This window comes from Sylvia atricapilla, chromosome 1 (genome assembly GCF_009819655.1).
Source record: "Sylvia atricapilla isolate bSylAtr1 chromosome 1, bSylAtr1.pri, whole genome shotgun sequence".
NCBI classification, from domain to species: Eukaryota; Metazoa; Chordata; class Aves; order Passeriformes; family Sylviidae; genus Sylvia; species Sylvia atricapilla.
In genome coordinates this window covers 69989285-70003622 of record NC_089140.1, presented here as the reverse complement: position 1 = coordinate 70003622, position 14338 = coordinate 69989285, and the positions used below count along the sequence as shown (strand labels likewise).

General features: G+C 41.9%; 1 protein-coding gene across 1 annotated transcript; it reads left to right on the top strand.

Moving 5' to 3' along the window:
* The first annotated feature begins 9399 nt into the window (after positions 1–9399).
* LOC136365377 (serpin B11-like) lies at positions 9400–12307 on the top strand. The gene is given in 6 exon segments (XM_066325781.1): positions 9400–9481; positions 10380–10497; positions 11042–11145; positions 11147–11185; positions 11387–11557; positions 11680–12307. Coding segments are annotated over 5 exon segments (828 nt in total). The 5' UTR covers positions 9400–9481; positions 10380–10388; the 3' UTR covers positions 12085–12307.
* Positions 12308–14338: the final 2031 nt, after the last annotated feature.

Below are 14338 nucleotides of genomic sequence, written 5' to 3'. Positions count from 1 at the left end.
TGTCCAGAGCGACATTTCACACTTACTGCTACAGCTGGCTGGTCAGCTAGACTGGTGAAAACCTTGGCAGATTGTCCCAACCCTTTTTTTCTTCCTGGATGAGATTTCCTAAAGGAGAAAAGCTCAGACATTGCTTTCTAAACTTTTCAGGTTCTGAAAGCAGTCCAGTCCAGGAGCCAGACTTCATTTAATGGAGGCTGTAGTCTGCTTAAATGCTGATAAGAGCATTTGGCATATCCAATTAAAACACCACAATTTCATGCCAGCATTCTTCTCCTTGTGATAGCTTGGCCAGGAAGGGTCATCCCATGAAAGCAGAGAGAAACACTGCTTCAGGGTGGGGCTTGTATTTCTCCACCTCCTGACTAATTCCAAGGTATCCAGCCTGTGCAAGACAAGCCTGTGCAAGACAAAGCTGTTTTGGCCTACATAAAGCAAATGCTCTTATGGTCATTGGTGAACAGGGTGGCTTGCCCATGAAAACCTCAGGGTCACTTTTCACTTCTGCCTCTTCTCTGCCAGTCACAGTGTGAAAGTTTTCCACCTGGCAGCATGTGAGGGAGAAGTACCCAGGAGGCTCCTGCTGCTGTGAGAAACCACGTTACAGTCTATAATTTTCATTCTACCCATTGCTGTCCTCTGGGCCTTGGCCAAGAAATCGCATGGGAGGACATGGGAAAACGTGTGTGGGAGTTTGTGTGTAGGAACTCTTACGTGCTCGAAGGTGTTGGCTACAAGGGAGAGTGAGCATAGCTGAGGACTTACTCAGATTGACAAGGTGCCACCTCACCTTTCAACAGGACATTACTATCCAGTGAGGGATGATGCCCCTGATGGAAAACAGCAAGCTGTGGCTGGCTTTGGCAGGCAGCTGCAAACTACAGGGCTGTGTGCCTGCTCACCTCATCACTCGCTCACCTGCACAGTCACTGCCCACTCCTTACTCCCAGCATTTGCTTGAGAAGGGACACATCTTAATGTCTTGTGGTAGCAAAAGTGGTTTGTAGGGAAATTCTGAAACTTGAAAAATGCAACTAAGGGCAAATTTGCCCCACTGGAAAAGCAGTACATTTTTCTGAATATACTGTCCTAAGGGCCCAGAAAAGACAGAGTTTGCACCTACATTGACATTTCCTGAGGCAAAACAGTTAAGCAGATGTCAAGGAAGCTCTGAGGGAATATATGACAGAGCAAGCAAAATAAATCAGTGGAGGAATGATGTCAATACAGGAGGAAGGAAGAAAGCACAGAAATTGGAAGAAGGAAAGTATTGCAAGATACTAAAAACTACTTAGTTTGTTACTGAAAAGAAGCTTGGACTAGTAAAGCATCAGAAGATACAAGGTAAGGCAATGTTCATAAATAAATAAATGTAAAAATAGAGAAAGAAAGAACTGAGAAGGAAGGCTAAGGAGCACTACAGAAACATGCAGGAAGGAAAAACAGAAACCAGAAAGTGAAGGGCAAATGGAAGGGAAAAAACCAAGGAAAAGAACAAAAGTAATAAGATGGTCATTTATGTATCTTGTATTGCTTTGGATTCTTGTTTTCAGATGGGTAGTGGAGCACTGGAGCTTGGCTAGATGGGCTGAGACCTTGGCAGAGGAGTGGCGAACAGCAAAGCTGGATGGTGCTGTGCCTAAAGAAGAGGGTGGTCCAGCTTTTGCTCTAGAAGGAAAGCGTGGGTAGGGAAAGATGTGTGGGGGGCCTTCTTCCTCTTTCCTGCTTATCATGTTTGATGGCATAATCTCCTATGAATCCAAAGCAGTTTTGTAGGAAGAAAGAAGAGGTCAGAGAGAAATACAAAATTTTCATTGTTCCAAAGCCACATACAATCCTAGTTTAGCTCTGATCTCTGAATCCAGCTGCCATAACCCAGTGTTGAGCTGAGTTCAGTGGTACTGATTAGAGATCATGCACTGTGCTAGTGCAGCTTCGTGCTTTCTTTTACTTCCTTTTACTCTATGCTGGAGACTTAACCTCAGTGATCAACCACTCCTGGCCTTCTTTTATCCTTAACTCCAGCGATTTAAAAGAATACCCCCTGGCTGGAATTCTTGTTTACAGTTAGAGGAAATATTTCTTCCCTTCCTAATTAAGCTCCTTCCATGCACATAAAGCCAACTCCTTACTGGAGAGGGAGAGATGGCTGTAGGCAACATAAAGCTCATGCATTTCCCATTCATTTGCTCTATGTCTTCAAGCAAGCTCAGCTCCAAACAATCTTGGCATGAATCCTGCACACACCTTTGTCCAGGCCAGACCCCATCAAAATTTGAAAGGGACTAAGCACAGCAGTGCAGTCATGGGTCTTCTTAGGTTAATGACCAGTTTCCAGCTGAGAGTGACTCGGCTTTGCAATCAGGAGATGTTGCCAGCAGATATTGCCTGCCAGACTTGTTGGGCAGCTTGAGAGAAATGCTAATAGCATATTGCTAGATATAGGTTTCCCATTCTTCTGTGAGGAAACTTCATGGTGATAGCATTTGCATTAAACAGCAAGATGCTACTATCAGCAATTATTGGTTAGAGGTTGAACTTTCCCCCAAGAGAGTGGGAGTTTTTTTAAATACAGTATTCACAGGAACGTGCTCCAGAACTCAGCTGTTGTCTTCTTCATTTAACCTCTTCAGGCAAGAAGGTAAAAATTCTATGTTGTTTTCTTTTATTTTTCCCCAAATAACTGTGATTTTTTTTTTTTTTCTGATCCAAAGTACTCTACAGGCTGATAAAGTAAACATGATTTTTTACAGGTTGGGCAGAGAGAGAGATACCTTTACAGGATGCAGGCAACAAAACACACTGCTAAAATGCAGGTGGCTCAAGAGCTCACACAACGGGAGCTGGTCTTCAGTGGACAGGAATCAGGATTGTAGGGACACATCTAAAGATTCTTGCCTAAATTTCACAGGCTTCTGAATCTGAATTTCCCCAAAACCTTTCTGTCCACCCAGTAAAGTCTAATTCCCACAAGACTGACGAGGTCAGTAGCTTGTACAAGAAAGTAGATAATTTCTGCCTGTAATCTCCAGAAGGGCTGAAGGACAGGCTCTTTCAGAGCACCTTACTCTGGTAGAAATAAGGCTTCATATAAAGTGATGGGCCACCTGAATCCACAGTATGTGAGATACAGGATATTAATTTCTGTCTTTACTGACAGTTCTATGTACAAGGAAAAAAGCCTTGAAACGTTCACTAGGTGAGAGAGAGGGCATGCAGTTCTTTGACTGTCTTCTAAGGCATTTACACTGATCCCTACTACAGGGAAGTTGTTCATGTTCTTAAACAATGACACTATAAAAGAAAATGGGTGGAGTGGTATTCAGATTTTGTTTTGTTAGTGGGGGTGCTAGTCTTGCTATTAAAATATGAGCTCCTGGTTTGGCAATGCTGTTTAGAAGCTTCAGAGAAGCTGTGCCACTGCACACAGGCACGGCAAATAACTTGCCACTGTACAGCCTGTAACACGCCAATGCACATCCATGCCTGTTTATGCAGAAATAACTGGCCCAGAAGGAGGAATAGAAGATACCAGAGGGGCTGATGCAAACTAACAAAAGCAGTCAGGAAAAAGCTTTCTGGCACAAAAGTAGCATCCTGAGAGGCTAGGCTGTTTTGGAAAATGAACTTGGCACCATTTCACTTGAAAAGCTGCTTTGCACTGAGATGTATTGGTTTTTAATTTAAAGCATGTGTTTGTGCCACTAAGGGATGATCAGAATTACTGTATTGTAGGAAATTTCATTTTCTTATGTGCTGTTGGTCCCTTGTCACTCCAAATCAGCACAGAAACACTTGGAACATATTTTTGTATGAATGGTCATGAAAAATAAGAAATTAACTTCTACCAATTTTCATGTGAGTACTCAGCACTATCTGTCATGTTGTCTTTTCCTAGGATAAATCATGTAATTTCTGCTAATTCTATTTTCCTCTGTGTACGAGAAATGAATGTGTATTAAGTCACTTTAATGGGATGCAGACTGAATAAGTAAAACATGCAATGGGAATTATCATGTGGCATCAGGCAAAACAGGTTCCTTCTTACTTAACTTGTATGAAATACAGAATTACCTTAACAGCAAGGCTACAGGTCTCTTACCTTCTCCACCCTATTTACTGCCTCCTCCTGTTGACTGAATAATATAATATATTATAACCATTAATTATGACAGCTTTCAGCACAGGTTATTTTCAGGCACAGGTATTATTCTTTGACAGTTTTTGTTTTGATTTCATTTAACCTTAGCCAAAAACAAAACTAATAAGAGAGAACAGATCATGAATAGTTACGAGAAAAGGAATGTTCATCATTTCACACAGCCGTGGAGGAAGTTTGTACGCAGTGGTTTCTTCTGAAGAAAGCTATTTTCCTGGGTAGCTTCTTGCTCACAAACTGCAGTGCCAGTAATTTAATTTGCCAGACTATGTAAAAGCTGCTGAACCATCATGCAAAGGATCTCCTGTCATCAGGGGCTCTGCACTACTAATAATGTTCAGCGCAGGTGCTTGGCTGGTGCGGAACAGCAGCTAGGAACTTCCTGGAACACTTCTTTTGAAGTGTTCCTTACCACTCCGAGATTATTTAAAAGTGACATTACCATTTGCTGTCCACCATGTAGATGTTCTCCAAACGCTGTGGTCCTTGCAGTAGCTCCAAAAGTCTGATCAAATTATTACACAGAAGGCTTTGTGGTGTGGAATCATTCATACAGTCGTTCTCACCCTGTTTCAAATTAAGAAAATTCACTAAATTCTTTCATTGTGCAGTAAGAAAGTTCCTCCACTAACCCATACCTGCCCTCCCTTCCTCTGGATTTGTAGGGCAGCTCTCTAAGTACTTCCCACTCACAAAACCATGGATCTGGCTGTAGTGTTTGCACCTGGCTGTCTCCTAGTGACAGCCTGCGCTTTTGCTAAAGGAGTGGCCACATCAGTGTGCCAGACACTCATTTGAAAACCTTTCCCAGATCCTGGGCTCTCCCTCCATTCTTGGCACTCAGCCCTCTCCCTGCAGGGTGAGGTGGAGCTGCCTTCTTCCTACTGAGTAAGATTATTAACTCTTTTTTTTTTTCTCCTTGACTCCTTCTGAAGTTGGGACACACCTGCAAAGTGCCTCATGCCCTACATTCACTGTGTCCGATTTCACAGCTCCATTTCAGATCTTTCAGAGATGTGGAAGTATAGTACTACAAACTTCAGCACTGAAGATGCACTGAGTTTTCTTTTCAGAAGGTGGTGAATAGTAGGATAAGAAGGTGGAAGAAAAGATAAATTATTAGTGCAATGTCCTGTGGTGAGATAACTGCACTATAAAAGGAAAATTAAAACCGTATTACATAAAAAAGTTAAAACAGCTAAAACAGCTGTGTTCAGAATTAGCAAGATAAAACTTATCTTTAATTTGTCTGTACAAAGAAACCTTCAGATATTTCTTATCTGTTTTGTCCATTTGTATAAGGTCTTTATGTGAAGTACTTCTGGACTCAAGGCAAAGCAGAAGTCTCAGTATGAAACATCTATGAAGTTTTCTCTCAGCATCACAGGTTCTTTCCACAGAGCATCACTCAGAAACTGGAGGAAACATTGATTGTTGTGGTGCTTTCCGAGTTAGTCAAATGGCAAGAAAGATCTGCATTTGCCACGTGTTGTACCTGCATATATTCAAAAACTTCAATTTTTCATCTCTTCCAGGCCTCTGCAGCAGTTTGTTTTAGGCTCAGTCTGTTTTCCTATGGGCTGAGTTCATTCCCATTGTCTGGGCCCTTGCCGCAGGTGAGAATGGTTTCACAGACAAATGCTGCCTCTTGGCTGAGCCATATCAACCTCCCAATGCCCTGGCAACTTCTAGCACCTGAGTTGCAGCTTTTCCATGCAAAGTCATGCCTGGCTCATGGAGCTGGAGATAGTGTGCATGCTGCATCTTGAGAACAGCACAAAGCATTTTGAGTAGCTCTTTGCATAAGAAACCTCTGTGAAGGTCAAGCTCTCTGTAAAGGGAGGGAGCTGTGGCAGAAGAACTGGGGCCTCAGTGGGAGGCTGACAGGAGAGTTTGGCTGGAATGTGTTGCAGGTCCCCAGCACCAGACAACACCTTCCTCACAGGGCTCAAGCCAAGTCTCAAAGGGGCACCAACAGCCCAGGACAGGCTGCACGAGTGCCCTGCTGATAAAGAATCCTGGAGTTCAGCTTTGTACCAGCCTCTTCCCACCTTTAACCTCTGGTGACACAGACTGGAGCCCCTCACGTAACTTCTTGCAGGCTGCAACTTCAGGACAGGCAGGGCTGAGGAAGAATGCCTGCTGTGCTGTGGCTATATGTTGGCACTGGGGAAAAAACACTGGGCTGTGCACTCACTCCTTTTTCCAAGAGAGAGGAACTCTGGCAGCTTTTCTCTGGACCTGACCCATTCTGGTCCCAGTGCAGGCTGAAAGGTAGAGACAGCCAGGTCTGTGCCATGGGAGACATGAAGGACTTGTCTCCATACTGTGGCTGTGTATTTTCCCCTAAACAGAGAATCATTCTGGAACACAGACCAGTGCTATTGTCCAAAATATTTGTTTGATACTAAAAGAAATGTGGTGTTTTTTGTCGTTGTTTTGGGTGGTGTTTTTTGTTCTCATTTTTTTATTCTGATTTTTTTTTTTTATTTTTAATTGTGCATTCTGCCTCGATCTCTGACTCCTGGAAAACTTATGAGAAGTAAAAAGTGTATTTCAAACTGTTAGTGTTTCCATATGTAGTTCCGTCTTCATTGCTGTTAATGATCCTTTTTCATGTATGAAGACATTTAATTAATAGTGATTTTATTTTAGAAACCTGTTGTTTGAAACCCCCTTGCCACATCTCTGGTTACCACAGATGGGTTACATGCAGGCTTAGTTTCTGTCACCAAGTCTCTATCACTAATGTATATTGTTAAGAGGAAAGAGTTGATGCAAGTGTCAAAGATGCAAGAGTTATTAATCAAACGTTTTCCAAACTAGAGAAGGAAAATGTTAATCCATATTTGTCTAATGTCAATACTATAAGTTGAATTAAGACACAGCATTGGATAAGGCAGAAAAAGCATTCTTCCTGAGGAATGTACATATGTTGTGAGCATGGGTCCCTTTTGCAGACCCTCTGCGTCTTTGCTCCTGCTGTGTATCATAGACTGATCCGTGCAAGGCTGATTAAAACTTTCAGGATTTAGAAAACAGCTGTTATGTTCAACAACCAGCCCTGGGACTATCTCAGGGCAGACAGATGCTTCACACTGTGATCTAGCTAGGCCAGCTGCACTCAATTTCTTAATTCTTTTGTGCTCCCACTCAGCAGCCGCTTCATGATGGACTCCATTTCTAGACCAGTTACTGAGTTTTGCCTTGATCTCTACAAAAAGCTCAACAGAAGTGCAGAGGACACAAATATTGTCTTCTCTCCAATGAGCATCTCTGTTGCCCTGCTTTAATCATCTTGGTGCAAAAAACACACTGCTGCTCAGATAGAAGAAGTGAGTATGAATGAACCATGGTGAGGTGATTCCACATTGCTTGCTGTTCCCTATAATGGAAATGTTGGGAATTCCAGCACAGCCAGCACATGAGACACATGTGCAAGTGTCTCACAGGAAACCTGCACAAGGGCAGGCAGAGGTGCTGCCTTCACAGCTGTGCTTGGAGCACTACGATCCCTGCCATCTGCTGGGGTGAGTCTCATCATACCCCCTGCAAGAGCAGAGAGCAGGGGCTGACTGAGGAGAGGTGATACAGCACAGTGGGGTACTCTGCCTTTCCCCAAGCCTGCTGGCAGAATATCAGCTTTCTTTCAGGAATTATGGGCATGTGTTTCCTCTTGTGGTTGCTATGAGAATCCTGGGAGTGAGTCTGGGTGGGCAGTGGATGAGCTGCAGACATCTGAAGGGTTGCACCTGGGTGCCTGAAAGCATTATCTCACTTGTCCCTTATGACATTCAAGAGTCAAAATGTCTTATCCACACAGAGATGGGCAAGGGAGGAGGTGAAGAAGGTCACCTCTGCAGTCACTGTGCCTTTACTTCCTGCAGTGCAACTTCTGCTTTCTTCAATCTTCTCTTTTCTTTTATTCTTCTTCTCTCTTCCATGAGTGGTAAAAGACCAATAATCCTAAGGCAGAGCTTCTCACCAGGGTGTGATGGGTTGACCTTTGCTGTGGCTGCCGGGTGCCCACCCAGACGCTCTCTCAGAGTATGTTCTCTTTGCACAGAGACCACACCTGCTGCCCCCTGGCTACCAGAACCCTGCCACATCAATCCTTATAGGCAGGGACTCCTGCCTATTTTAGGAAAGCAATGAGAGTTGTTCAATATCAGTATTCTCTCTAAAAATGAGAGTAAGTCTATGCATGATTATAATAATGCAACATTATTATAACAGAAAAGCTGCTGAAAAATTCCAGTGATGTATTTGCACAGTAGAAGCAAGGAGTGATTTCCACTAAGAGCACTGTGGTTTTGATCTATTTCTTAAGCTGATGCTAATATTAAGAATTATTGCAAGAAACCAGTTTTGAGATTTTTAAAGAAAATTAATTTTTGTCTTTTTTCTTGGGGCAAACATTTTGTTTTGAAATTTAAGACAACTGTAGTAATGATAACACAAATCAAACATAGCAATGAAAACACAAATCAAATATAAATATTTTGAGGTAGCGAAGAGTAACATTTTGAGGGATTAAGTGCAAGATCTTGGTTTGTTAACATAGAAAAGTGAATCTCAACATGAATGTATGAACAAGTTCAAGTTTGTCATTTCAGCTGATGAGTGAAACTGAAAAAACATCTTTCATGAATCTATGCCACTTATCCAATACAGTGTAGCAAAGCTTTTAAACAAGAAATATGGTTTTATGCCAGTTACAATTGACATAAATTGACATCTTCACCTGCAGGTGCTCCATGTCAGGAAAGCTGCAGGAAGAATGAGCCTTGGAGATGACCACGAGAGTGCAGCCCCAGAAACTGAGCCAGAAAGAAGCTGGAGAGTCAGCCTTCCTCAGAGGTGTGTCCTTGGGTGGGGAGCCTGCCCTTGCTGCGTGTAGGTTAGTGCGGGTAAAACGCTAGGGTTTGCCACTGGAGGGAGTCAAGATCACATGGTCAGAGTCTGCCTAATCCTCTAGGAAATGGCTAAGTTATTTTATTAAGGGCCTGTAAGTCAATACCAAAGCCTCCAGTGAGCTCATCTGAAGCAAGATCAGAGCTCGGGACTAGCTGGATTTAAGAATCGGTATAGCAGGAGTCAGCCTTACAGTGTTATCTAATTAAGGTGCAAATTAGTAACCAAGCTGTATAGAGAAATCATTTTAATTATTGTGTTTGTGTTCCTCCCAGTGTAACAAGGAGGGAGACCTTAACCATAAAGTGTTCCAGGAGCTGCTTTTACAACTACAAAAACCTTGGTGAAAAATATGTTTTAACCTTGGCCAGCAATCTCTTTATACAAGAAGGATTTGAACTCCTGCAGGTAAGTCACCTCCTAACTGCTGTGGCCATGACCTCAAGCTTCCCTGTAACTGTGAGCCTCACTGTTGTCCCTCTCATGAGTGTTTTGGAGCACGTGATGTGCTACATGGAGCTATAGCCCTAGAGGCTGGTGGGAAAGAGACAAGACTATCAACTTTCCATGCTTTTATTAAAAAAACAACCCAAAACATCAGAAACAAACCACTCTCTGGATATTAAAGACTATAGAGCAAAAATAAAGCAGGGATCTGTTCACTTTTGGCATATGCATGCACTCAGCCAGAGGAGAACCTACAGCCAAAAATGGCCTATTCAAGCTTTCTGCAAATTACTTACTTCAGGTCTTGCAAGTGGGACAGCTGGGGCAGCAATAAGCTTGGAGAAGGTTTATCTCCAGGAAGGTTGTACAAGTTCATGCACAGGACTGGTCTGCTGAACTTCTCGCTCCTTTCCTATGGAATGACTGACTGGTCTTGAGACTACTTGGTATGGCTAACTTGTTAGTCACATCTTTGCTTTTCTGTCAATTATTTCTCTCAAGTGTTTTGATACTTAAGCATCAAACAGCTCATATTGGGCTTTTTCTGTTTCTTGAAATTTTTTATCTGAACCTCAGTTATGCAGTTCTCCATGACAAGACTCTTTCTTCTGGTTTGCTTTTTACTTATTTACATTTTTGACCTATGCATTAGAATAATTATCTCTTCTTCAGAGATCCTCTGAATAAACTTGAGACACTTGACATTTCCAAAATGAAATTTTGCCTTATGGATTCAACAGGTCCCTCACCATTTCTAAAATACTATTAAGCAATTGATTTCTTTCAAAAGAAAGAAATCTATTAAGCAGCAAGTGCTTAATAGATTTGACCAATTAATAATCTTTATTTTGCTTTACAGCAATTTCTAATGTGTAGCAAGGAATTGTACGGAGCAATGCTGCAAACAGTGGACTTTCATGGTGCTGTTGAAGCTGCCAGAAGAAAAATTAATGCTTGGGTTGAAAGTGAGACACAAGGTAAAACAAAGCAAAACCATAGCCATTGTATCACTGCCTTCCTACATGGGTTCAACAAATGAAATTCCAGGGTAGGAAAAGCAAAGACCTGTTCACATTTCTGTGTGTTCACTCTTACGCTGTTTAAGGGTAGTTTGTCTTCCCATCCGCTCTTGAAATGCTAGAATAAGTTACCAACTAATTTATTTATGAGTTAAAGATATGTTTGCTGTAAAATATTTTTATTCCCACCCTTATGTCTGGCCTGATAATTGCAGTAATACCTGTAAGTCTTGACCAGATACACTGCTCCTGCAAACAGCCATAAATGCAGATTCAGAACACCAGGGGATAATTTGGAGACCCCCAATTCCCCATCCTCCCTGGCTGGTAACACAGCAGAGCAATCTACCATTTGTTTACCAATATTGGTTTTGTCCTTCAATAAACCAAGAACTGCATTTCTGAGCTTTTCCAAACTAAGTTCACAGACCACTAATAGAGTCTCAGTCCAGACTCTTAATGACAGCTGACAACTTCTTCTGTGTTTCAAAATTCCCTTCAGGTAAAATCAAGGAACTCTTTGCACCTGGCGTGATTGATGTAAATGCATTGCTGGTGCTTGTGAATGTAATCTACTTCAAAGCATCCTGGGAGAGCAAGTTTGAGGAAGAAAAAAACAGTTCAGAGGGATTTTAAACTGAATCAGGTACTTCTGCATTCTGTAATTCTCAACATTATTCACCTTAGATACTGTGAGCATTGCAGCAGGCATAACCATATCCAGGGCTGAGCTGCCCTGTGGGTCAGCTGTGGGTGTGTTGGAAACTAAACTTGCCTCCCCTGTTGAATGGAGGTGTTGGTAAGAGCTGTATTGCCTAACTGACGCTGTAATTTTCTTTTTCAATAGAACAGAAGGAAACCTGTGCAGATGATGTATCAGAAAGGCAAATTTAAACTGGGCTACATTGAGGAGATGAGGGCTCAGATCCTTGAACTCCCTTATGTTCAGAAGTCACTGAGCATGATCATCCTGCTGCCAGGTGATGTGGCTGATGGATCTGTCAGTGGGCTGGAGCAGGTAAGGCAGTACATGTCATGGACTAGGGCTGGAAGCCAGTTGTCTGAAAGAACACTGGGTAAAGATCTCAAGTTTTCAAAGCTTCCCATCTATTTTAATCTCCTTTCCCCCTCATCTTATAGATTGAAAGCACAATCACCTATGAAAATTTAATGCTGTGGGCCTCCTCAGAGTACATGTATGAGACAACAGTGGAGGTTTACCTGCCTCGATTCAAGCTGGAAGGCACCTTCAATCTTAACGAGGTTTTACAAGAGATGGGCATGACTGACATCTTCACTGAATCCAAAGTTGACCTTTCTGCAATGACTTTTGCAAAATCTCTGGTGCTGTCAAACGTTGTCCACAAGGCATATGTGGAAGTCAATGAGGAAGGCACCGTGGCGGCGGCTGGCACCGGAGCTTCCATTGTGAGGAGGTCTCTGCCTCTCACAGAGGTGTTCATGGCTAATCATCCCTTCTTATTCTTTATTAGACACAATCCTACCAATACTATAATTTTCTTTGGCAAACTCTGTTCTCCTTAAAATCATGACCATTTTCTAACACTGTGAGGAACACCTGGATGAAAAGCAGAAATTCTGTTTTTTCTCCCAAATGCTTTCTTAATCCTTTGACAGCTAGTTTGTCCTTCAAAATTATCACTGCAGCCAGTTTTGTTTAGAACCTATGAATTGGATGCTCTGCCACTAGGCTCCTTGAATTGTAACTATTGATCTGGATCCAGAACACGAGTAAATTTTACCTTAAGCTCTCTGGATACAAATAATATTTTGTTTCCTTGATGTGCATGTGTGCTGATGGTGACAATAGGGTTGAGGTGTCAAGGGACCTCTGTAGATCATGTGGTCCACCTGCCCTGCATGAGCCATGTATAGCTGTTTTCCCAAGACTAAGTCCAGATGCCTTTTGGATATGTCCAAAGAAGGAGACTCCACCAGCTGTCTGGACAACCTCTCCTAAATCTGTGTTATAACTCCAAAGAGAATTTTGTATGAATGGTGTCTACAGGAACAGGATACACACCCATGTATTCCTAAAGATGGTTAATTATTTACATAGTATAGAAGGCTGTATTTATATGGGGATAAATTAAATTATTTATCTCAAGGTTTCAGAGAATAAGAAGAAAATAGTCCAAAGCATGCCACTGAAGTTACGGATGTGAAACACTGTAGCAATGAACTTCCAGGAAAATGTGTTTTCCTTTTCGCATATTGCAGTGTGGTGAATTTAAAACTTGTGATATGCAATCTGAGAGACAGAGCTCTCTCTATGCACTGGAAAATGAAAAAAGGTTTTTTAAAGTGCAGTATAAATCATGGAGATCACAGTTAACATTACCTGGGAATGTTTGTGGGAAACAAATTAAACTTCTTTCCAGTTGATAGGGAGACATTACTGATAATTTGCTGGTTTAACATAAGTGATGTCTTCCTCAGAAGGATGAGGTTTAGCAAATTAACATTTGTAATGTTCTTTTTAATATATATATATAATGAGAATCAGTGAATAACATGTTTAATGCACAGAATTATATATGTCTTCAGAAAGGAGAAGACACACTAAAATAATGATGTGTCTCTTCTAAATAGAACACAGGCTGGCTTAAAACTTGTACATTCAAAAGACATCTGAAAGAAAAATTCCCTCATCCAAAATTTGTAGACGTTTTGTTTTCCTCCTTTTGTAAATTTTCTAGCAGCTAGCATTTTCATTTGCTTGCTCTGAATTATCTTGATATGAGCAATTAAATGCTTTGCCCCTGTGAAATTCAGGAGCAAGGTAGGATCAGCTGTAAATTCCTGGAGAACATCTAGTGAAAGGATTCAAAGCAGACCATGTGACAGCTGTTCAAATTGGGCTCCTGAAAATACACCATTACAGTGACTACTTTTTTTTTTTTTTTTTTTTTTTTTTTTTTTAAGTCCAAAATAGTACTTAACTTCTGTAGTGGAGGAATTCATGTGGCACAGGAGGTGAAGGGCCTGTATCCCATATCCTTGCTGGAATTCAAGCCTGCAGCTCTCAAGAGAATGCACCAAGGCATTCAGGCACTAGGCTTTAGCATGGGCTGCAGGGCAAAACTGCCCACCTTCCTTTTGAAGTCCTTACATGAAGGAGTGCAGCTTAAATACAGAAGAGAATCCCAGGACCAATAACTTTGCTGTTCCATAACTGCATTATAGATGAGTTCTGGTTTCAGAGTCCTGGTGCCATTCCTGTTTTAGTCCAGTACAGAGGAAAAATTATCTGTATGTGGGTGTCTATCCTAACTAGAAACACTATGGAAGCATTTGTCTATATTTTTCTGATAGCATGAATTTTTCTTCACTTTCTTAATATCTGCTGAGAAAAGAACATGGTGAATGAAGTAGGTCAGCTGTGAGCTTCATCTCAGCTCTTCAGAGAGTGCTGCTGTGCAGCTTTTTGATCTGAATCCTCAGGCATGAAATTAGATATTCTTAGTTATGGGATGGCAACTCACAGCTTTTGTGTAAGAGCACTGCCACCTACACATCTCCAAGATTATTCACAATCCTCCCTCACTCGAGTGCTACAGTTTGGAAACAGAGTCGAGCTTTTCCGTACACTTACTGATAGTTTTAACATGCTGGAAAGGCATTCCTGAAGGACCTCTCTCACGAATCCTGATGGATGCCTTATTTTCTTATGCAATGCCTCATGCAGGCAGCTTTTGGCACAGTCTATGTTGCAATCTCACAGCACCAGCTGCTGCTCTTCCTCCTCTCACACCCCAACGAAGTCAAAGAGACTCCC